General features: G+C 39.2%; 1 protein-coding gene and 2 non-coding genes across 4 annotated transcripts; 1 reads left to right on the top strand and 2 right to left on the bottom strand.

The window, feature by feature from the left end:
* The first annotated feature begins 3,314 nt into the window (after positions 1–3,314).
* Positions 3,315–24,529, top strand: LOC143464482 (zinc finger protein GLI4-like). 2 transcript variants are annotated; one of them, XM_076962262.1, is made up of 29 exons: positions 3,315–3,972; positions 4,092–4,237; positions 14,085–14,186; positions 14,295–14,396; positions 14,565–14,663; positions 15,518–15,629; positions 15,811–16,007; positions 16,201–16,417; positions 16,587–16,772; positions 17,010–17,307; positions 17,529–17,601; positions 17,674–17,786; positions 17,915–18,064; positions 18,197–18,361; positions 18,605–18,766; positions 19,199–19,300; positions 19,467–19,650; positions 19,756–19,959; positions 20,105–20,322; positions 20,490–20,574; positions 20,668–20,812; positions 21,076–21,301; positions 21,441–21,575; positions 21,750–22,008; positions 22,089–22,855; positions 22,998–23,084; positions 23,207–23,264; positions 23,345–23,428; positions 23,632–24,529. In XM_076962262.1, the coding sequence occupies exons 1-29, from the start codon at positions 3,647–3,649 to the stop codon at positions 23,784–23,786; spliced, it is 5,157 nt and encodes a 1,718-aa protein (XP_076818377.1). In that variant the 5' UTR covers positions 3,315–3,646; the 3' UTR covers positions 23,787–24,529. The 2 variants fall into 2 exon arrangements, with proteins under 2 accessions (XP_076818377.1, XP_076818378.1); XM_076962263.1 differs by lacking the exons at positions 3,315–3,972; positions 4,092–4,237 and adding an exon at positions 10,931–11,154.
* On the bottom strand, positions 18,976–19,047 carry Trnah-gug (transfer RNA histidin (anticodon GUG)). The gene has a single exon. It is a non-coding gene; the product is annotated as a tRNA-His (tRNA).
* Positions 19,056–19,127, bottom strand: Trnam-cau (transfer RNA methionine (anticodon CAU)). Its single transcript has one exon. It is a non-coding gene; the product is annotated as a tRNA-Met (tRNA).
* Positions 24,530–24,559: the final 30 nt, after the last annotated feature.

Below are 24,559 nucleotides of genomic sequence, written 5' to 3'. Positions count from 1 at the left end.
CGTTTTAAAAGAACTTTGTTTGAATCCTAAGTGGACCTCACCGACCTGGTGTCAAATGATGGGCTCGCCATAGTGATAGATTGCCTCCATCAATTACTTGTCGCAAAGTTTATCTTTGGGGACCGGATTTGGCGTTTAGCACCTTGCTCCAGCCAGCAGCCGCATACTAATACGGAAACAAAAGCGCCTCGCCAGTGCGTTATTATATTACTTACGCAGTAATTTGGTGAAATGTTTTGATGTTTAGGTTGTAGATTATGTCAATAACTTTTAACATTTGTGCTTATCGTTCAAGAAAGGTTTTCTTATATACTGTGTATTTTTTTTATCTGAGCGAAAGTGCGAAGAAATATATGTATATATACCTGAAATATTCCACACCGCATAGTATGAGGTGCAGAAAGTTTAACTTCCAATAACGGTAGTTTAAAGATTAGCGCACGAGGGAATCTTTACAGTGGCGACTCTAGGTTCAATTAAAACGGTTTCCCGTGATATATTTGTTGTACATTCCATATATGCCAAGAGAGCTTTTGCAGTGGTGGGCTTAATCTCGCGACCTGCCAAATGTGGGGTCGTTGTAACGTAACCTGTAGCCCTCATCGAGTCAAAAAATATTTAGACAAGAATGGATCGGCTGAGAGCACAGTTCTGCTGTGTGCTGATACGCTATACCGGCCTGTACGTAAATATTTTGCGCTTTACTCAGCCTAACCACGGAAAGATACTTTTTATCAAACCTTATGGGGGTTAGGCTGCGTGTAGTGCGTTCATCTTGGTGTGTTTATGGCTTTAGCTAGACAAGCTCCTTAACGCATGAACACGTTTCAAATCGCTGTTGCATACCAGAGAATTGCCTTTTTTAGTAGGCACCATTTTTTGACCGGCTTGTGTGTTGAATGGTTGATGCCTGTTGGATCAGCTCATCCTGTTGCTCGTTTGTTGAATTCGTAGCCTTCACTGTTGGATTTTAAACAGTAAATAACTTCATACCGGAATAACTCCAATACACAAGAGATTGCACCATGAAATTAAATTAAAAGGTTTTGACAAATCCGACATTTTACGATATCTCGGAAGGGTTTGGTTAGTTTTGGGAATAGCGTTATACACAATTGAAATTAACCATACTTGCGTAGTTGCGTATAATGAGGATTCTTGTTAAAGTGGTTTTAGGTCGAAACCTTTGTGATTAAGGCTGACTAGTTAGCAGTGAACTAAACTTGTGTGTGTTGCTTATGAAGATAAATCCCTGGTGGTTTACAAGATGCGAATGAAAAACAAACTCTTACGATGAGATAAATAACGCGGTCGATTAATGTTATCGTTTTATGTAGATGTTGCCGTTTTTATTGATTATATTATTATTTGAGGAAATTAAAGTCGTCTATGGTTACATAAAACATTCCTAGTTTATTTTTATTTATAGTTAGGTTTTGGAATTTTAACATGTTTTGGAATTTTAACATATTATATGTTTTGTTCGAAAACACCTTAAAACTTTTAGCGGGACTTTCGCTATTTACATAGGTTTTTCTAGTTTGAATTTTATCCCTAACTTATTAGCTATTACCCTTGTACTCTTAATCTTAGAACAACCAAGATACAAATCCTGTCAATCACGCTCAATTCAGCAAACCTATTTTTTTTTCAACAATGATAAACCACTGATGCTCGGAATGCACAGACGAGTACGTCATTGCATTTTGGAAATCGTGGGATGGTTTACGTTTGTTGCAAAGTCTGAAAATGAGTCTTTTCCGTTTTATGATAAGTCTAAGTCCTCAAATACCAGACATTAAAATAGCTAGACTGCCGGTGTTGAGATATGGTTTATCATGGCACGTTTAGAGCTGTCAGATTCACACATTTAAGCTCAAGTGCCAACCCCTGGCATATCGTCATTACAATGGGACTGGGGTAAAATTACCACCAAACACTCCAAATCGAGGTCGTAGGTCACCGTAGCACGTGCATGATTAGATAGAACGGAGGCAGACTTTAATGGCTTAAACCAAGTGCTCTTGTACTTCATTTTGTTACAAATTTTAATTTTACTGCTGTAATGCATCAGACTTGCTTCAATGAAATAACCCGTTTTTTGTTCGTCGTTCTTCTAATTAAAAACTCTGTTTTCTTTGCGAGTTTCCTATGCACGCAGGGACGCTTTGAATTTACAATGAATTTGCAAATTTTGCAGGGTCGGTTATTGTAAGCAATATCTCAGTTGCTGCGGTCAATGCGTAAGTGAGAGAAATACGAAATTAAAAACCGCCAGCAGTAACCCAATATTAGGCCATTAAACCTGCAAGGGATTATGCCGGACGGTGGGAACATGATAGTCGTCCACTTAAAACTCGATCCTTATCTTCCACTTCGTCCGTGAAGATGTTTTTATTGATGAATATTTGTCGAATTTCTCATCAAAAGTTGAGAGTTAAAACGGGTTTGAAACTTAATTTAGTTTCTCGTGACAATGCTGACGTATCGAACGTTGTTAAGCGTTTTCCAGTGTCGTTAATTTTTGTTTTAATAAGTTGCTTTTCTGTGACATTTTTTCGGTATATGGTATTGGCAGCGACAATTAGTTGTGTAAAATATTTTATCTATATACGTGATGTTTCTTTTATAAACGCAACCATTGTCCTTTTTATACACTTCGTATAAGTTTCCTGAAATTCATTTGCTGTTTTTTTTTCACAAACATCCAAAGACAACAACCGTTGTCTCCAGAAAACAATTAAAAGAGAAGATTTAAATCAACAGAATCTAAGGTTTCACGATAAAAACGCTCCTCCAAAGCCCTGCTTGCTTTTAAGAAATGCTCGATTGAAAATCAACCGAGTCTGGTTCTCGTCACGTTTTATTTGAGGCGCGAAAGAAAAACAGTTTTCGCTATCTCCGTTCTCAGTCTGGCTTGAGTTACTCCTAAGACTGTGTGAGAGTATTTCATTTGCTGTTGCTTTGTGGTTAACTGCGGTAACTTTCAAAACTACTGTAGTTTGAAAGACGGGCGCTGAATTTTTAGACCATAATTGTATAGAGGCAAGTTTCTCTTTTGAGCGTTAGTGTGAGATTTTCGTCAGATTAAAAAGAAAGCACGGATCGATGTGGAATATCACACCGTGTAGAGATTATAGACAACTTGATGTACAGTAGATAAAGTACATTTCTGAATGTAAGTTTGTAGCAGGTTCCTACCTACCCTATAGTCTCAGCGTCGTTATAATCTAAACACTATGCTAAGAAATCTTGCTTAAACGTTTTTCGAATACAGTCAAATCTCGTTACTATGTCACCTCGCTACTATGTATGACTTTCATGACTTTCAAAATCTGTCCAATGTTAATACCCAAAACTCTCAAAGTTTGCCACAGTTACCAATAAGTTTTAATTTTCTTGTTGCTATCCCTTGTGGAGTGAGATTCTTCCGGTGAACATAGACGTGTTCCTGTTGTAACAACGTAGATTTGCTTCCTTGATGTATGGTGTCACATCAGCACGCAACAAAGGCAAACTTTTGCCATGTTTTTTTTTTCTTTCGCAGAAACCTTATAATATCTACCTTGTGTGAAATTAAATCTTTATCTCTGCAGCTCCGATTGCTCATTGGCTGCTTGGGTAATGACGTAGGGTATCACGTGACATGGAAAACGCGTCTGAACGAAAGTTCACGGATGCTATACGTCATAATTACAAAGCTGGCAAGACATCTGTGGGAAAAGACGACTTTTTGGGAAGAGAAAAAAAGATTAAAGACCAAGGCGCAATCCCTTCCACTATAGGAGAACGCCAGCAGCAGTACACATACGTTCCAGCAGAGCCCGAGAGTTTGGAAGAGTTTCGGGGGAGAGAGAGCGCCCGGTACCCGGAAAAATATTCCATTTTTAGCCCGGTCCCAGATCGTAACAAAGTAACGGAAGAAGACGAAAGGATTGTTTCGTCAACAACCAGCAACAAAAGCCACAAGAGGTATCGTAGTGGGCGATCTCCTATTGTTTCATTTCTGTGTGTTCATCAAACTACGGCGTGGCGGGTACGCCACAAGTTTTCAATGACGCCATGCTGACCAGAAGATACGCATTTTTCAGATCGCTGCCAGTCTGCGATTCCAGCACGGACGTCGATCCATCTTTCACGAATACAGTCGCTCATCGGGAATCATCTTATCAGCGACGTAACAGTCGCCAGACAAAAAGCACCGAAACGGCGGCGGCAACGAGCACAACGACATTTGGTGAGTCTGGGCCCGATTAATCGATCCTGCTTGTCCGTGATTCAAACCTGTTGTGTGATGATATTAGGAATTAGGGGGAAGGGAACCTATTCGTGAGGCTTTATTTCGAACAAAGAATGTTAATGCTGTAAAACTACAAACAGATGTAAAAACTACAAACAGAACCGTCGTTAAGATTTGTGAAGCTTTATTGCTTTCAGTTGAACTTCGTTGCAGTGGATTTTCAATTCGTTTTCAAAAGCCGTCGATGTTTGCAATAAAATTATTATATTTGTAATAACTCTATGGGGAAAAACATAGTTAACTTAATGCCTCAAATCAAATTGAAGGTTAGAGAGGTTCTTCATGCAATTTGTGCAATGTTTTTATCTCTTTTATATAGAGCTTATATTGATTAAAAACGTTTTAGAACAATTGTTGAACATAAGTATTTTGTTTTTGGTGGATTGATGTTTATGATGTTAATTAATTTTTACCATACTCCAAATTTATTAAATTGTGCGGTAAGAAGTGGAAATAATTTTACAAGGTCGAACTTTGGGAGTAAAATTGCGTAATTTCGTTTACAATGTAAAGTGAATAATAAGGGCCAAGATTATAGAATCTAAAATTTCAAAATGAAATTAGGGTTTTACGACGTTTGTTAGTTTATGTAAGAAAATTGTAAAATTCTTCAACAGAAGCTTTCTGTTTTGCTGAAACGTTTGCATTATCAAAATGACTATGTAGTCACTGGTGATTTGGTGATCAACACGTCTCAGGTGATATACAGCTAATAAATCATCTGTAAGTTTAAAATGTCGTCCGGGAACATTATGCCGTACACGATATATGTTCGAAATCGCTCAACCGGCTTTTCACTGTGGATATCGTATTGCCGCATGCAAAAAACATTTGTTGTGCAAAATATTTGGCAAATGTCAGCACAACTTTCTGGGTTTCGCTTAGCTATCTAACATCATATCCGAAACAATTATGTTATAGTCACTATGATTGACAACAGCTCATAGTGGCACCGAGGGCTCATTGATTTAACATCCCTCCGCCATATTTCTTTCTATCTTATTTCCTTCTCTTTTTAAAGGGGGAATTTGGCCAAATTTCTTCTGTAAACGTTCATCAAAACAGTATTGTTATCTGTTTGTAAAGTGTTAGCTGTTAGCTTGTTACGCGACGCAGTCCAGTGCAAGCGTCACAAGATAAGTTGAAGTTTTACGCTTTATCTTTTTCCGTGGATCAGGGTTGAAAATATTTTTGGACACAAGTTTTAGTCGTGTATTTGGTTGGATGCTCAAAGATACGGTGTTCGTCTTGACTTCAGCTGCAGTAGATCTTTACTTTTCGAGTAATACCGTCCAACATCGTTTAGACTTGTTACCGTTACCATAGGTAGCGTTTATGCTTTGTGCTCGATCTCCACAATTCCGACAAAAATTACCAGTCTTCGCCACTTTCTGCCCGGTCCAAATTATCTATTTCCAGCCGAGTAACTTTTGCTCTTTTTCAACGGTTTCCTGGTCTTTTGTATCTTGTATAGTACCATGGTGTCCTCCCGTCTAATTTCTATCCCACTAAGGCCAACTGGTGTCTTTTTATACAATTATAGACTTAACCGAGGACTTTACTTATTTGAAGCTATTACGGGTTGTTGGGATGCTCTTTCTGTCGTGTGCTTTCGTGTTTGCATTTCTTTGGTCAACATTTCTAAAAGTATTCAGATTTTTTTGACAGCAAATTCAAATTAAGACGCTTCAATTAATGTTAAACTGAAAATTGTTCTCAGTTGACCAAGTGTAAGAGGCGAGAAAAAAATCGTCGACAACATCTGTAATCGGCAGCTTCAGCCGTGCGAGTCGATGGAATTACCGACGACTGGCGACGACATTTTTGAACTCACGCATCCCTGAAGGCTTTCTCAAAGAAACATTTCATCGCCTTTTTATTAGAAGATACGCGTCGAGTTTTCGAGCGTTTCGTGGAGTTGTTCGCTGATTGATCGCCTATGACTTCCATAATTAAAAAAGCTCCTGAAATCCGAAAGGGTTTTTGTTTTTTTAGTTGATTGTGCTAATTAGTTGTACGCTCTTGATGGAAAGTATGAAAATTACTCACTACTTCTTAGCCTATAGCTACTACACTACGGCTATTCATAAGCACGTGTTATTAACGTTTTACCAAAATCTAAATTCTTAAAGTTTTTAATCAATTTTTACATGCCTTTCTTTGCGGTGTTTTAATGCGCTTGCAAACGCAATTAAAATTCATCATCAGATTATTATTGTCCACGTAACCACCATTTCAAGCTCCAACTGCGAAAGCGGGACTTTCCACATCTGTCTGTTTTATTCAACTGGCACCAGCCAGTTTGACTCAGACAGAATATACCGGTATAAGTTATTTTTATTTAATAGCCTATGATTAAGTAGTTCTAAATTACACTAACACTGACATTGAGCTGCACACCGCGTTACATCATGGCAGAAAAACTACAAGTGTTGTTTTGCGACTCGATAATTATAACCTGCACAGTCGAACTACAAGGCTGCCGTCAATTCCACCGCCTATAATGGCACCAAATTTGACACAGGTTTGGTGATCACAAGTGATATATGTCTCTGGTGTTTCACGTTATCAGTCCAATTTCCGGAATTTTCATGTTTGTTACCACTTTTCTCATCAGCAAATTTATTGATTAAGAAATGATGAAGTATCGCTAATTGCCGCCTTCAAACGGGATTAACATGGTCGCGGTTGAATGAGAGGGCGCTACTTCGCGAGTGGTTCGAAAACAATTTTTCTGGGCAATCTTGTCGTTTGCTGAATGTTGAAAACGACGGTTTTACGTTGCGTTTAACACTTTTTTGCAAAAACAGCTCACAGTTGTAAACAAAATTTTGAAGAAACTTCGGTTTTGAAAATTTGAGGTTGTGATTTTAGGAAGATGTTGTAATATTTCGTGCATTTGAAACCTCATGCTGCTTCTTGATGTACAAGTGTAAACCTATGTGTAGAGATCATCGATATGATTGTTGTTGTGCATGGAAACGATTTAAAGCTTAACCGAAATAGATCTAACAGCGACAGCTTAGTTAACCAGACCGAATAGTGGTTACAGATTAGCTCCCTGAGGTGCGGTGCCTATATCAAAGCGTGTTCAATTTACCCCAATGGCAGAACGTGCAAGCAAGTAACACGTGCAGGTATTAGTTGGATTTAAGGTCACCATGTCATGACAAATTAGAAAAGGCAACCGCTTAGCACCTGCAAACGTTTATCATAACATTTGTGCACGTCGTCATGTCAATTTGAAACAATTTCGAATGATACGAAACACAGGGAAATACCGTAAGGGTCTACACCCGGCCAAACATACATACGATCTTACGCATAACCGTCTCATTTTGAATCAAGTTTTAAGCTATTGCCTGTAACATACCGTTGACTTTAACCCTCTAAAGTCTAAAGCGTGTTCTCGGTTGAAATATTATTAAATTTCGTCGGACGTCAACGTATTATTTTTGAAAATGCGAACTGTTGAAAACTAAGGACTAAAACTTTCATCAAAACTTATTTATTAATTTTGCGTTGAACAAGAAACTGTGGTTTTGGCGGCGCGTGCCCGGTAGACAAAATTCCAAGTTAAAATGCAAAATTTTAATCATTTCTGTCAGCGATTAGACCTATCCCGTTCCGAGTCCATGACCTCTACTATCCGGTATCACATAGTGTTGCCAGCAATAAGGCAGAACCATTGGACCACCCACGCCGCCAGTAAACCTCAACCCAAAACACACACGTCTCAGTAAAACAGTATCTGTTTTGCCGCCTCTCTCTTTCTTGCCAATTAAACCTCTTTTTCTTAAATATTATTCCTGCAGTTTGTAGATCTTTTTCAAGTTTCTTCACTACGTCGTCGTTAACATAGCTCTGTGCTTTCGTCTGTATCAAGCCGTTAACGGCCTCAAATTGTGGATAGAAGTGGTCAGGCTTAAGCGGCCTACGTTCAAACGAGGATGTAGTTTTATATTTTTAGCTGTCTTCTTGCTAAGTTATGTGGAGTTGGTGGATTTGCATGTTTGCGGAATGTAATGTCAGCTAAAAAGATTTAGGCAGTTTATGCATTAGCAAAAGGCACCACGTACGTGCAGCAAACATGCGCGTCTTTATTACAGGTTATTATACGACGAATAACCCTTACATGGTTGTAGAACGGAGATTTGTAAATAGTTTAACTCAAGTTTACTTTTTATTTAAGCTTGCGGTTCGGAAGCCCTGACTTGACCCGTCAGATCGGAGGCAGGTTGACGTGGAAAACGAAATATCTTATTTGTAGATTTAAGGTGTGGGAACGAAAAATTTGTCCTGTTTTAAAAAGGTTATCGGTTGTAGCGGATTCTGTACCAGAAACTATAAGCCGCTCCTTAGGTCAACGTTCGAAGGCGTTACAAGGCTGCGCAAGCTAATAACATATACAAGAAAGTAAGCGATGACCTGGCTATAAAGACCCGGATTTATAAATCAGCCTGATATGGGTTACATCAGTGGTGGCGTCTGCTTTCTGATTTTGTCCCGCGTCTAAGGAGATTGACCGTTTTTGTGTTTTTTGTATTTTTCGCGGCTAAACTGTCAATGTCGTGGCGTATTAGCTCTTAAGCTTTTACAACGTTCAGACTGATAAAGCTTGAGTACATCAAAGCACTAAATAATACTTAACTTGAGTAGTAGTTTTAATACTAAAGAAGTATAGTTTGGTATTAGAGCTGTACATCCGTCGCACTGACATACAAAATTTGCTTCTTTCCAAACGCAACAGTTGTCGCTGCTTTGGCTATTATTAGCGTGACGGTTGTTTATTTTAACTTTACATCCGAGTCAAGTTAAATCCGGCTTAATCCGGCTCAGGATTGCCATGTTGAGCCGTTTCGGAGTTTTTGCTCACTTGACGCGCGTGACTTGGCGGTGGCCTGTGCTTGGTCTTAAACCTCTTCAGACCTCGCCTACTTGTCAGCAAGACTAAATATTAAGCTTTCCCAATAACATTCCTCACAGACGCGAGCGTTTGGTTATTTTCTCAAAAAAATAAAGCTTACTATGAATATTTCGTGACAGAAATGATGTACCGGTAATTGAGCAGTTTGTATCCGTTCAATCGCTCTATATATTCTGCCTTCAAAAAAAACCACGCTCGTTTTGTATAGAGTAAGTTAAACCGGGCAGCATTGTACAAAAAGAGATGATGCTAACTTCGTCTTATAGATATCAATTAAATTGCAATTTACCGGATGAATTTGCTGTGGTAGAATTTGTAAGATAAAACCCGGAGACGGAATTGACTCATAAAATTGCGCCTATTGGGCTAGAAAGGCAATCATCATCTTCGATCGGGGATATGATTCATCAGAAATTGGTCTAAAGGAAACGAGCCAACATATGTTGCGCAGAGGACCTTGAGTTGTGTTGTGTCTTCAGGAGAATGAGCAGTATACATGCGTGCAGTTCTTACTAAAATTCTTGCGATAAAATCGTCTCATGGATTTTTATTTTGGAAGAATAATTATGAACTTATGAGTAAGCGCAGCTATCTCAGGGAAAAAATTTAAGTCACGCACGTTCGTTCAGATTTCTACAGAAGTCGAATACAAGCTGTCAGCAGCTTGTCTGTTGGAATCAGGAAACAGGAAATTTAAAACCTCGCTGTGAAAGCATTGATTTGTCCGATGTGCTTGGCGTGATCCAGAATATTGTTTGATGAATCTTGGCAATACCACGCAACAGCTACTGAAAATCAAGAGAAAAAATTATATCATTTAGGTTATGGAAAAACGCCTTGATTAATTATTATCAACGTCATTCATAATGTCGTAAATGTATTCTCTAAAGTTAAACACTTCTCTGTATTCATTTTCTGCTTAGACCACAATTACCGTTTTAGCTTAGGTAATTGTCGTCTTAGTGGTTATAACTTGCATATAATTTGCCGCTCAGTTTTATCTGAACTGGCGCTGTATTGCCACGCCAGCACATTGCAATGTCTGGAATCCCTGCTCCTTTTGTCCTTGATAGTAAACACTTTTTCTAACTATATTTTAGAAACTTAAAACAATCCCAAAAAGGTTTTCTTAAGAAAATATTGCTTTGTGACTGGTGACGTCAGGTATTATGTTTGTGACGTCATCTACTCATCTATACGTCGTTTTATTTTCTCAAGAAAATTCTTCAATCTCGGAAAACAATACGAAATTTAGTTTTGAATTCTGGCCATCATCAACCCTGCATATAGAATTATAGATGATGGCAGCCTATACTGTATGTTGATGTATTTCTCAAGTCTTTTAGCGCGACCAGCAAATCACTAGTCCTGTAAATCCCTTAAGCAAATTTAATTTACTGAAATAAGTCCCGGTGGGGTTTGTTATGGACTTGACTGAAACTGAAATTCGAGTTATGCTGTTTCCAGTAGACCTGTTTTTGGTCACCTAGATCAAGCTTAAGGCAGCTTGTTGTTGTTTTCGACATTTTCTGTTGTCTTGTGAATCCCACAATTATATTTTAACAAATCGAACACTTGTTAATTGAAGTTTAACATTTACCAGCGTCATCTATGGGATTGTTCGTTTATTTTTCGTATTTCACGAAGGTGCTCCGGTAACTTAAGCCAGAAATTTTATTCAACCCTTACATTTCTTATCTTACATCGATAGTAATGCGTCCGTAGATAAGTGTCTTAACGGTGATCGATTATTACCCGTTTGCAAATGATTGAAACGTTTGAGATCCAAGCTGATTACGGAAATGACGTCTTAAAGGAGATGTATTGTGTGTCTGGAATATCGCAATGCATCCGATGGATGTATGCAACACCGACGAATTAACGGATTTGATTCTTGAACTACATTGTGACGCAGGAAAGAAATCAGGTAAAGTGACAGTGATCCTTATATCCCACAAAACGATTTTTATATGAATTTTAGATGACGTATATAACTTCTTTTATTTGATCATATCCGTCTCGATTAGTCATAATTGGCTTGCAGCAGGGAAGCCCAAGCTGTATTGATATATGCCAGTCAAAGATTCTTACCTGTGTGTTCGTTGTAAGTAAGTTTTATTTTGTAAATCCAGAGAAATTTTAAATACTCGAATCATCTTGAAAATGAAAGAGAGAGCGTTTGTTTATTGACTCAACCGCAAGTCAAAATGTATCTTGATACATTCAATATGTAACTGTAACTTCCAGCGTCCACTTGGCGGCATTTATTTATTTCTGTATTTATTTTGTACACGTTCGAAAAAGGCCGACTCTATTGCCCAAAGCCATTTAAATCTAATTAGATTCAGGTGCAGAGAAGAAGATTTGAGTGTCTTAGCCTACACTTGGACATGCTTTGCAGTCCACCTGTATTACTCAATTGTTGTCACTTTATTACATCAGCAAGATGATGACGTCTAATTATAATATATTTGTACTTCATTCTTTTTAGAACATTTCCAAATCCGTAATTACTGCCATATTAAATGGAACATGTTCTTTTTGAAAGTTATTGGAACGTTACACTTACGTTTCTTTCCGTAGTCGCTAAATTAGGATCATTTCAACCTTTGTGCTGGGTTATGACGTCCAAGCGTGATAACTACTGAGCTTGTAGCCTACACGTGCTTCATCACAAAAGTTTTTTTCACTTTTTGGATTGGCTGAAGCTGGTAATGACACCGCAGACATTTGAGTGTTGTGTCATTTGAAGACATTTTGACAAATAAGTTTTGAACGGTGACGGCAATAAAGATTTACGTCGACTTTCGAATTGAGAATGATTGATGATGTTTACGTTTAGGCTTATAATTTCAAACGGCTTCCTTTTTAGACTAATTGGGCAATAACCAGGGACGCCCAAGAAAGCGATATCAACGTAAAATAGTGTTATAAAACATGACATGCTTGTGTGGAATATAGATTATTTTTAGTTGCTTGCTGGTGTGTAATGTTTGTTTGGACAATTGAAGGAAAATGTTAATGGACGTGTCAGTCTTCTGTGTCTTCGCTCTTTGTTTGTGAGAAAAGAAATAAACAACAACGCGGATGGCTTGAATGTCAAACAGACTGTATTTTGAACGCGAACTTGCACTTGTTAGTTACTTTAATGTGACATTAAACACCGAAAAAATCGCTGGTAGTTTTAAAGCCTTCGTGCGCCGCAAAGACGCAAAAAGAGCATTCGACCCAACGTGCTGGCGACGGAAACCACTTTCGTTAACTAGCGCCGATGCAACACACAGCTATAGTTGATGAAAGGGGCGTCACTGGAGCCCCTGGAAGGGTTGCTGAAATTGGATATTTTATCTTTATGGGTGGGAGGCTTCAGACGTCGTGCCAGTTGCTTGTGATCAGCGAAAAAAGCGTCAAAATCTGATATGGAGCTGGCGATTAAGACAGATAGCGAAAAGCTATTTCAAAATAGGCTGAAAATTGGGTCGACGCCTCGCTTGTAACTCAGTCATGCGTGTCCGGGCAGAGCACGGAGTTTTCTCACATTTTCTTTTCAAGAAAAGACTTGTGGCGAGATAATCGCAAAACTATGTCTGCGGCTTTTCTTCGTCGTTATGTTTGTTATGACGAATATTTTTAGCGTTTGCAAAATGCGGACGTAAAAGATTTTTGCTGTAATACTGTAAATGTACAAGGTTGCTACATGAAACCAATTATAACTACCGTATGACGAAATAAGACATTTTTCAAGGATTTCATGTGAGCATGGTTTCAGCTATAAGCTATGTACATAAGCCAAGCTTATTTTTAAAGTCCCTACATGTATCACTGACGAACTCTTTTCTTATCAGCTCAATCCAAGCGTGACTAATTATACGTTTATGCGTTGCTCTTTTAGCTAAAAACTTCGGCTGATCAAAGCCGTGTGGAGCCTAGTACCAACATTATAGCAATTACGGCTTGAGAACCTATTTGTCCAAAATCAATTCCCACTGGGGCCTCGCAGAAATTCCCATATAGCCAAATCTATGTGCAATTTTTAGCTTGGCGTGCGCGTTGCGACGAACGCGATTGCTTACGTGATTCTTACTTAATTTGCATTAGATTTTAACGCTTCTGATAAATGAAGCTTTGAACTCTCTTATGACGTCATCGCCAATATGGTCCCTAATTTTTTGGTACCCAGATGAACCGGCGCAGTTATAACTTCAAAGGCGACCTACTTAACGTGATGGATTTCATTACAAGACTGGTAACATGTGATAACCCTACCAAAGAAAGATAGCAGTGTACAAGATGGCACTACCCACACATCCGGTGCTTTGTTGTATTTCTTCGTTTATTTTCAGGTATTTAAATTCAAATAACGCACCTGGCACGAAAGAAATTGGGATTGGAATACAATTAAGTCCATTTATAGCAAGTTCAAAACTTTTTCAATTACATTAAATACCCAACATTTCATTTCTTGTGTGCAGACAGAGTTCGAAGTTAAAACCAGTTTCAAAGTTCAAGGTTTGCTGGCCTTTTTGGCAGTACCTGTATCCACGTGGGCCGATACAGTTCGTTTTATTTCAGTAAAATAGAAAATTACCTGGTCGATGTTATGCGCTTGTTGTTGGGGCGTTCCAAAATGTTTTCAAAAATGTTCCAGCGCATACTTTTGACCGTTTCGCCCGATTTCTCTTGAAAAATTTTTTTTTTATCGCTGAAAGATTTCCACAGATAAAATCTTTCGTTTTACGCTTCGGTGTATTCTTCTAAAGTTCCATGTTTTTATGTTGCTCACTTTTCTTGAAAAGTTTTACATTACGACACACATTTCTAAGTCATAACTTATTGGGTATTTTTACGTCAATACAGAAGATGACGAGGAGCGTCTTCAAATGCAGAAAAATTCTGGTAAAGGTCGCAGGGGAGGAATAGTAAACGAAGGGAGAGCCCCTAGTTGTGGAACGCCACTCGGTAAGTCATAGAAATCACATTATATTTTAATAAAACTATAATGAAGTAGATCAGCTGTCATGGTTCCACCATCGTTTGAAAAAAGTCAGAATGTTGTTTCCTGCTCAGGTAAAATCAAAGAGGAACTAGCGAGTTCAACGACCGAAGGTGACCCCAAGTTGTGTGGAAACGGACCTCAGAGAAGTCAAAAGCATAAGAATTTGCAGAAAGGTAGAAGTTGTGCATATAACGTCTGGAAATCACTCAAAAAGTATTTTTTATAACTTATTTATGGTATATCGTAATTACTACATATACCGTAGTTATTCTAAAGTTTTAATGCACGCTTTCCTTTAATCTTGGTGCGATCATGATTGTACATTTCTGCGCAAATTTCAGTTAATCGAAACGATCACGAGTTTCTGAAGCCAACGCTGCAACCACGTGATCATTCCAACACTCAAAATCAATTCCACAACAATACGGTCAACGGCGAAGGTATGTAGGTGCGGTTTGTATCAAACAACCGTGAAATACACATGGCTTGATGTAGCCTGATATTTAAGGCGTGAGTTCCTATCCAAACTCAAATGTAGAAATAGTTTAAACCACGCAATAATCAAGACCCTAGCCACACAATGTTTGCGATTTCTTCGATGTTACTTGACTTCTTGTCCAAAATAACCCAAATCTCAAACACTTTCTAAATTCTTGGCATTTTTGATAAACTTCAATTTCAGTCTTGCTATCTCGTGAGTTATACAATTATTTCGGTGGAAATATAATTACGCGTTCTCTTGTAGATAAAGGATTGGGCTTCACTAATCATCGTTTTCCCAATCATTTCAAAACGCGAAAGGTTGACAATTTAAACCTCTCCACACAATTGCAGTCCACCTAAAACTCATTCAAACCTATGCTTTTGTCAATCTTGATCTAGAAGGAAGCTTTTAACACAGCATGTGGCTCTTCGTGATGTCTATATTTTTGCTGAAAGTGACTAATTTCTTCATTCCAGGCTTCCACTTAAATTCTTCGTGGCCTGTCGCGAGTCTAATGGAGCGAAAAATGACCAAGCTTTTCTATATTTTTTTGTAACCGCGCAACAGACTGTACAGCGACTTTTCTTAACCCCTTTCCTCGCAACCATATATCGTGACCTTTGACTTTCGTTCATTATGCTCCGAAGTCCGTGTTGAAATCGGGAATAATGTGAACGCCGTCCAGCAAACGTAGTAACACGCGCCTCGTGTCTATTTCGATATATATCAATGTAGCCCATTCTTTATACTCCACGTCTGAGTGTTTCGTCTGCATCTCTATACCCTTCATAGTTTTGCGTTTGTATTCAGGTCACGGCGACAGAAGAACGACTTACCCGTTTTCCAGCGGCCATCTACCGGTGGACCCTCAAATAAGGGACGGGAGATACACTTTCGACCCACTTCGTATGCATATGCCTGCGTAAGTGGACTACAGCATAACAGAGACTATTATAGCTAAGTTGCAATCGGTGTTTGATGTTATAATTTTATTCGGAATGATAAAGATTTTCTGGAAAATGAATAGGGGCAAACAACCTTAATGTTACCTTAAGTTGGTGAAATATATTACGTTTAACCCCAAAATATTTTTCGTGTCGCAGTGGGCAGGGGGTAGGTACCAGTCCTATCCTATCGGACGTATCCTTGATTCCTCTTTCACCACAACCGATGGGCGGCACCGGTGCCAACCCGTTCAACCAGAATTCCCCGTTGGACTTGTACATGAGTGGTCTTGCTTCTCCAACCATGTCAATGCTTTCACAAGCAAGAAACCTGAGCCCAAGGCACTCCATGCAGGGTTTGTTTTAAACATTTCATTTGCGTGCATGCATTTTCATTAAAATAATTTTTACAGTACCTTTAATTTCTTTTACTAAGTTTGAAACTAATTAAATTTATCTAAAGTCTGTTGTATTTCAAAGTATTTTTTAAATTAGATTCTATAGAATTACTTTTATTCGTCTATAGTACAAACATTTATATTTTCTCAGAGCTTGAAAAAATGGGCTATCCATTCTATGGCAACCATCAGTCCAACTTGTCATCCACTGCTGCCGCCGCGCAGGGGCATATGGCTTCACATCCGGGTTCTTTCCCCGCACAGGGAATGAATGCCTTTGCATATTATCAACTCATGCAGCAACAGAGGCTCCTGGCCATGTCTATGGAGAAGGATGAATTCGCGAGGTTTCCGAGCCCACTTTGCAGGTTGACAGTGAAGCTTCTTTTTGAAATTTTTAACATAATTCACACACACTTGTTAAACCAAGTTACTTTTAATGGTTCTTAGCAACGAAGCACTGCGGTAAAAGCCTAAGCATTTTTTGAGTTTATTTTTCAAAGTTTTCTAAAATTAACGAAAACGTTTTTTGTCCAGGTCACGTGCTCGAAAGCGTCCACTCTCAATCTCGCCTTGTTTTTCGGACCCCAATCTTGACATCACAGGATTGATTCGGACTTCCCCTAATTCGTTACTTCCGTTCGTGAACGGAGGTTTGAGTAATTCAAGGAGCTCATCGGTCAGTGGAGGAAGCTATGGGCATCTTGCTGCCGGTGGAATAAGGTGCAAGATATAATTCTTTCTATATTTTAACTTACCTGATTTTCTTCTTGTGCCAGTTCTTTATCTTTTATTATTGTTTATAATGTTAAGTCTAGTTGAACTACATTTAACTGAAATAAAAAATTGTGATCTTGAAGTCTGGCAATAATTTAATTTTTGGTATAAATGAGTAGCGGTTTGTATAATTTACTGCTTCACAGTTGACACCTGAACATATAATTTGAAATTTTTTCACAGCCCCTCTGGTTATCTGTCTGGCTTTAACACCCCTATGATGACGTCACCACAGCATTTGCAGATGTTTTCACGACAAATGTCATTTCCGGATCCGGCAATGCCAGGACTTCAGACCAACCCTTTAGCGGCGACAATGGACAAAATCAATCCATCTACAAACTTACCAAATCTTTTCCAACCAGGCTCAAATCTATCACGAAACTTTCCGCCGCACGTTGGCGCACGTGTGCCTAACAAAAATCAACCTGAGAGTGGACATACCAACTCGCAGTATCTCAATGATAATAATAATAATAAGGTAAATAGCTATTCTAACAGTCCTCTTCTCTTGATTGCTTTTGCCGCCGATAACTTCGCTCTTGTAGTTTATCGTTTAGGTTTTTAAAATATTGCTTAACCTTTTAAATGAGTTTAGATTTGTGTCCAGCATTTGATTCATTTGATTTGCTAGTAACCGTTTACGGTGGCATGAAAATAAACATTCACCATGAACGCATATACGTTATGCATTGTTGACAGAACTTCAAAAAACACGGAGTCGATTCCCACAGTCCTTCTGTGAATTTCAACCATAACAATAATAACAATCCTGGTAAGCTGTGTTTTGATTCTAAGTGTAACTTCAATTTGGTGCTTTTGCGCTAAATTTCCTTTTTTGTTTCAGGGGTTTCCCCTGCGTCGCATACCGCCAATGACGAAAACGACGTCGTCTATGAAACCAATTGTGATTGGGAGGGTTGTACCGCCGAGTTTGACACGCAAGAACAACTGGTTCATGTGAGTACTTCATAACTTTCGAATTGTCTAATACATTTAATTTTCTTACTCAAAAGTCCCTTTTGGTTAAAGTTACCTTTTTGTGGAATCCTTGATGTTTATTTGTCATTATCTATTTTAACTTGCAGCATATTAACAACGATCATATTCATGGCGATAAGAAGGAATTCGTCTGTAGGTGGCGCAACTGCGCAAGAGAGCAACGGCCTTTTAAAGCCCAGTACATGTTGGTTGTGCATATGAGACGTCACACAGGGGAAAAACCCCACAAATGCACGGTAAGGAGATATAAATGCAGATAACATCTGACTGAATTTTGTTTTGTAACCGCATAATCTATGTGCTGCAAATTTCGCATGCTGTGTTTACTACTATTAGGCAGTTTGATGATAAAAAAATTTTTTTCTCAGTTCAAAGGTTGTTCGAAAGCTTACTCGCGTTTGGAAAACCTTAAGACCCATCTTCGTTCTCACACTGGGGAGAAACCCTACGTTTGTGAGTTTCCATCCTGTACAAAGGCGTTCAGCAATGCTTCGGATCGGGCAAAGCATCAGAACAGGACTCACTCGAATGAGGTTTGCGCAGAGGTTTCAGTTGTAAACTTGTAATAGCGATTAAGTTTGTGATTTTGAGAGTATCGCTCAAAAATGCAGTCGATTATCTTCAAATTGACTCTAAAAACATATCACATTTAAAATTGACTGTATGGGGCGAGTCAACTTCTCTAAGTAATTGGAGATTCTAGACTCTGATTGACATCTAAATTGAATTCAAGTTGTGTTTTTCTTTCAACAACTTTAGCCTTAACTTTTTCATAGAAACCCTACGCGTGTAAGATTCCTGGCTGTACGAAACGCTACACAGATCCGAGCTCGTTACGTAAACACGTCAAAACCGTTCATGGGCCTGAAGCTCACGTGACTAAACGCATGAAAGCGCATTTGGAGAGAGAAGGAAAAAAGACAGACAACGTGAAACAGGTAACCATAAGTATTTAATATCTAAATATGATGCTATATGTTTTTCTGAAAATAAACTAAGAAACTGTTTTTAAACTTGAACCGAGCAGCATTTAATTGTATGTATGTCTTTTGTCGACGAATGTTACTGTTCTTTCACTGCGTTGCATATGTGGTTGACTGACTTACAAATAGAGATCAAAAACTGTAAAATTCTGCTAAAATTTATGTGCTGTGACCTGGATTCGAACCAGGGTTGCCACGGCCACAACGTGGAGTACTAACCACTATACGATCACAGCATGGTATGTAGCAGAGGATGGTTTCGATCCATCGACCTCTGGGTTATGGGCCCAGCACGCTTCCGCTGCGCCACTCTGCTGTTTTCCTTTCGTATCCACTTCACTTTATAACCGTAAATAATTCTGCAACAATCCAATTTGTGCTTCACAGGAGTCGGATGCAGACAAGGAAAAACGAAAACAGACCAACGACAATTCGAAACAGAACTGCCACAACATAACTCACGTTACTGGACCACATTCAAATGACACGGTTTGATTTTGTTAATTGTTAACTAAGATAATAAAAGTTATTTTATAGTAATGCCTCAAATACGTATGACAGTAAAATGCTTGCTAATTACGCTATGTGTCTTTACCATGGATTAGGCAACATTTGAAGGGTCCAATTCGCTTTTAAAAAATTACTACTTTACCAGAATCCACCCAGCAATATGAACCCCAGAAGTAACCAATCGTCATGCACATCCGGGTCCGACATGACGCCTCAAAACTCACCCCATATGACATCACAAAACAACGATTCAGGAGTGGACTTGAACGTGGGGGCGAATGAGGGGGACAGTGACGGGGACATTGTTGTCGATGAAAACCCACTTCCCGGTACGTTACCCCACTCTGCTATCTCGGCGTTAGATCGAGTGGGTCAAAATCGCGTCTGTTCTTTGGGGTTAGGAATATACTAATCGCTTTTATTTTTTGATCTAGATTCAACATCGGGTGGTGTTGGGTTGCAGTCCAGGAGAAGAGCTGGATTAAGGAACTCTCTAATGCCGAGGCTCTTCAACAAGAAGATGCAAAACCTATCGCTAGGTGGCGTAGCCGGAAACGTCGATCCAACTTACGGTGATTTTTCGTCGATGATTATGGACCCCTCAAACGAAATTGGGGTCAGAGAAAGAAAAAACAAAGGTATTCTCTTTAACTTCCTTAAATTTAGGGTCGTTTTAGTAAGTATATTCGAGCTTACAACATTTGCATAACTGTACTTACATGCTCATTACTGCAAGTTTTATCTCCTTTCAGCCGAAACTCAGACTTGTTTGGTTGCTTTTAGGCTTAAATAAACTTGTTGCTGGGGTGACCGAAGTTTCATCAACCACTGTGAAAGGCAAACCCCAAAACTCAACGAAGAACAACCTTCTTATAAACGGGGCTCTTCCGAACCGCCACCAGATGGCAGTGATAAAACAAGACAGGAGGGATAGTGGAACGGTTAGTGACGTTAGCAGAAAATCATCGATGACGTCACAAGGCAGCAGAAGATCTAGTCAGGTGAAAAAAACATCAAAGGTTGATAAAATTTCCTTGCCTTTGATACACCGCCGTTGGCTGCTTTTCCATGCGAGGAAACTATTTAAAATCGCATTGTTTTTTACATTTTATTCGAATACATATTTTAAGTTTTTACTTATATCTACCAACTTATATCCTTTTCTCAGATGTCAAACGCCGGGTTCAATGTTGCCGGCTCGTACGATCCAATCTCTCTCGATTCATCACGAAGGTCAAGCTCAAACGTACCAGGTAGGTTAACCGGCATGGCAGGGGCGATAAGAGAAGTCAAAGCATATTTCATGCATTTTATTCGGCTGTTCGTGACGAACTTTTTCGCTTTAGTTCTTCCACCGTCCAGTTCGAACCTCAACGGTCTCAACCCTGTCCAGCTTCATCGTTTGAAGGCGAAGTTTAATGAGCAAGCGGGGCTTCCCCCACCCACACCTATCAGCGGCGAGATGTATTCAAACAATCAACTCAGTCGCTGGTAACCAGGCTAACTTAACCATTAGTATATCACTGTGGATATGGGTTTGTTTGTTGCGATTGTTGTGCTTCGATACAACGAAAAGTTTTCTAGATTTTATTTGTACTTTTACTGAAATTATTGTGCGCTTAACTCAATTTATTCTTTTAAAATAATTGAAATTAAAGGATTTAATTTGTTGTTGAAAAATTTTGAAAGAAGTTAAAAAATGTTATCATTTTATCAACTTTCATAATCTTTCAAAATTTTTCATCATGATTTAGGCTAAAGGAGGATGAAAATGTCAGAGTACCGAGTAACCAAGGGTTGGGTTACCAACACGCCAACCCCAACCTCCAAACCCATCACCAAATGAATGCCCCACACCCACCGACCGACAGAAGGCGAAGCGATGGGTCATATATGACGTCAGCAAGGACCCCGTTACCTTCGGAAGTTCGCGGACAGGCGATAAGAAGGGCCAGTGACCCAGTCCGGAAAGCTAATCAGGTATTTCGCAAGTTAAATCAGCTGTTAGATGTGGATTAACTAGATGCCTGATAGATTTGTTGAGTTTCATTTTGTGTTGCTAGTTAATTTGCATAATGTGATGACTTTGCCAAAGATAGTTATTTTTGTATGTTATAAGGTCGACCCGAACAAGCTGCCCAACGTGCAGAGATACAATAGCTGGAACAACATCACGCCGCTACCCGGAATTCGAAGTCGAAATGAGAATTCTTCCGCTGTCCAACACAACTACGTTGACCGCACAAACATGCAGGTTCGTCTTACCAGCCCCACATTACCGATCGAACTTGGCTGTTAGCTTGCTTGTTAAATGCTTTTTCTTCAAGAATTTTGTTTTGTGATTTGTTTTAGGACAGAACTAAATCGTGATGCAATGAGTTGACTTTGGTGTAGTTCAGCCATTACTCACAGACATGTTTTCGTTTAGAAACGCACGGATAGCAATGGCAGCTTCTACAGCAGTGAAAGCGGTTATCAGAGTAATGGTAGCACAATGGCTTTGCACCAACAGCCGCATCAACAACCCCAGCGAGTGCATTACCCTTCGCAAAACTACAATCCGTACGGTGGCGTTAACGAGCGTGTTCTCATGGAAAATGTGAATGCGGATATTGTTGCCGGAAGTCAACCTGGAATGGAATCAATGATCAGGATGGAATCAATGATCAGGAATCAGCAAAATTATGGTACCAGTTTTCTCCCTTTAGTAATAAGCTTGAAGAAATGCAATATTTGTGGTAACATTTCCACTAACTTGTATCTTCAGCTCCTAATGTAATGTCGCCAGCTAATGTGATGTCACCAGCGACCAATGTGATGTCACCAGCCGCCAATGTGATGTCACCAGCCGCCAACGTGATGTCACCAGCAGCTAACGTGATGTCACCACACTCCGCGAATGACGTAATGACGCAACATCCGAATATACATAACGGATCTTACGCAGCAATGACGTCACCTAGATCCCTTCAAAGTCAAATAATGCCTGGACAACATCCAGTGGGACCGCAATACGTCACAACGAACACCAGACAACAACATTCAAACCCTGCTCTGCATATGCAACTGAATCCTGACGTCATGTACGGGAATTCCCAAATAGGGAACCAAGTTATAAACAGAAATAACATGATGCATCATCCTAATATGGGTAATCACCCAATGGGTCCGAACCTAAACTCATCACATTCCCAGAACATGATTAATTCACAAAACCAACAAATAAGTCTTCAGATGCAGAGGCAGGCGATACAACACCAAGCCTACTCTCCCGCTCAACATTTCACCCAACAAGAAGTGCCCCAGAACAATTCTAGTAATATGCCCCCTAACATGGGAACGGTGCCCAGTTCGTCGCATACTCCTCGCCCTCCTACAAACCCTAGCGGGTCAAACCCCAGTCGGGCACGTTTATCGAGAATACGTCACACAAATTCTGTTACTCCGTCCAATCAAGTGCCCGCACCGGCAAGCAACGGAATGACGTCACAGGGGCCTTCCGGAAGTCGCATAAACTATACCCCAGACGCGCAGGTATGTCGTCATAAATACGTCATCGTACAGGTCAGATTTACGTAAGCTTAACTTTTAGCTGAAAAAATTTTTGTCTTATTACTAAATACTCACAGGTAATGGTTATTACAATAACGTAATGGTTGTGAAAATTCATCGTTAGATACCAGAGGAATTTCTTCAACAAGAATTCATCGATAGTATTCCGGAATTGCAACCAGAGCTGATGAACAGCCTCAACGAAGACGAGGTGACTGCTGTGTTTTCGCTGGAATTTACTTAGTAACCATATAGGCCTATGGTTGCGCATGAAAAGTGGTTTGCTTTTCCTGTAAAAAAGACAATTTTGTTATCGTCTTGTTCTCTTTTTAGAATCGGTCTTACGTTAAAATGGCGGCTGACAGCACTACGGGCCCTGATGGTGATAATGGTGAGATAATTGTTCTTTGTTTGATTTTGATTTGCATACTTTTGCGTCCAAAACTTTAATGTACGTCATGTTGATATTAGGTTATGACGATAATGATGACGCAATGAGCGGAACCAACACTGACGTCACATTACCTCCTATGTCAGCATTTTCATCTCGTTTAGGTAAACGGGTGAAAAGAAATTTTCACTTGAAAATCATTTCTAACATGTTACGTGCTTTGTGTGGAATTGCTTTAGCCTTCAGAAAACCTAAACAGGGTAACTGTAACGGTTATGATTGGTGCTAGTAAGTTATTAATTTTGGTTTAGTTCTCCTGGATGGGTTTATCGCAGTAATTTTTTAAGAAAAAAATTGTTTTGTCTAGCTACTCCTCTCGGTATGGGAAAGCCGTATAGCTCACAGGGTCATCCAACGGCCAATCAACACCCAGCCTCAAACATGGCAATTAACAATATGAGTTCCATGTTGTCAACATTGGAAGAAGAAAACAGATTCCTAAACATGATGCCACCGCAATGAAAAAGCGTACCTTTGTACATTTCATCATTTCTTATAGTTTCAATAGCTAATATACATTTGTTGCAACAACTTCCCTTCACTGCCCTTGGTTTATTACCGTGACAAAAATTTTTTCTTATGCAATCACGTTGTTTTAATTGTTAGTATCAGCAGTATTTTTGAGTCGAAAATCTGTTGTGAAAAATCGCGGCTTTCAAAGTTTTCCATTACTGCTCTGTCCCGTACTTAGCATTTTGCCCCAAACATGCCATTTTCGGTTCCATAACATTTATTTTATCTTGTTTTGAGCATGCCTTTTGATTTTGCTCTTTTAACCTAAGTTTCTACTGTTACAGTTTTACTCTTTACCTATTTTATCGTTATTGATGTACATAGGCTCATAGCTGCCGTAACTTTGCTGCTATTATGAAGGATATGTTTCTATTTCAATGCCTTATTTGTATTGGTTCAAGTCATATTCTGTTCCATGTCATGTAGTCAACATGGGAAAGTGAAAGTTCTCACGTGTTAATATAAATAACCATTTGTGGTATCATGAAGCCGTTTTCAGTTTTAGACATGTTTTCAAAAGTGAAATTAGCTGAAAGTCTTACTATGATCACCACTGCCCGTTAATCCTGTGCAAACAATTCAGTTACTGTTATTGCTTTTATCCCGTAAAAGTGCTCACTAACATCCCTTGTAATTTTTCATTGTTTTATTTTGATTGTTTTCTTGCAGTAAAAAGAACGATATGATTGTCACTTAGTCGTGATAGATTGTCTGCACAACCG

Source organism: Clavelina lepadiformis, chromosome 7 (genome assembly GCF_947623445.1).
Source record: "Clavelina lepadiformis chromosome 7, kaClaLepa1.1, whole genome shotgun sequence".
NCBI classification, from domain to species: Eukaryota; Metazoa; Chordata; class Ascidiacea; order Aplousobranchia; family Clavelinidae; genus Clavelina; species Clavelina lepadiformis.
This window is presented reverse-complemented; position numbering and strand designations above follow the sequence as displayed.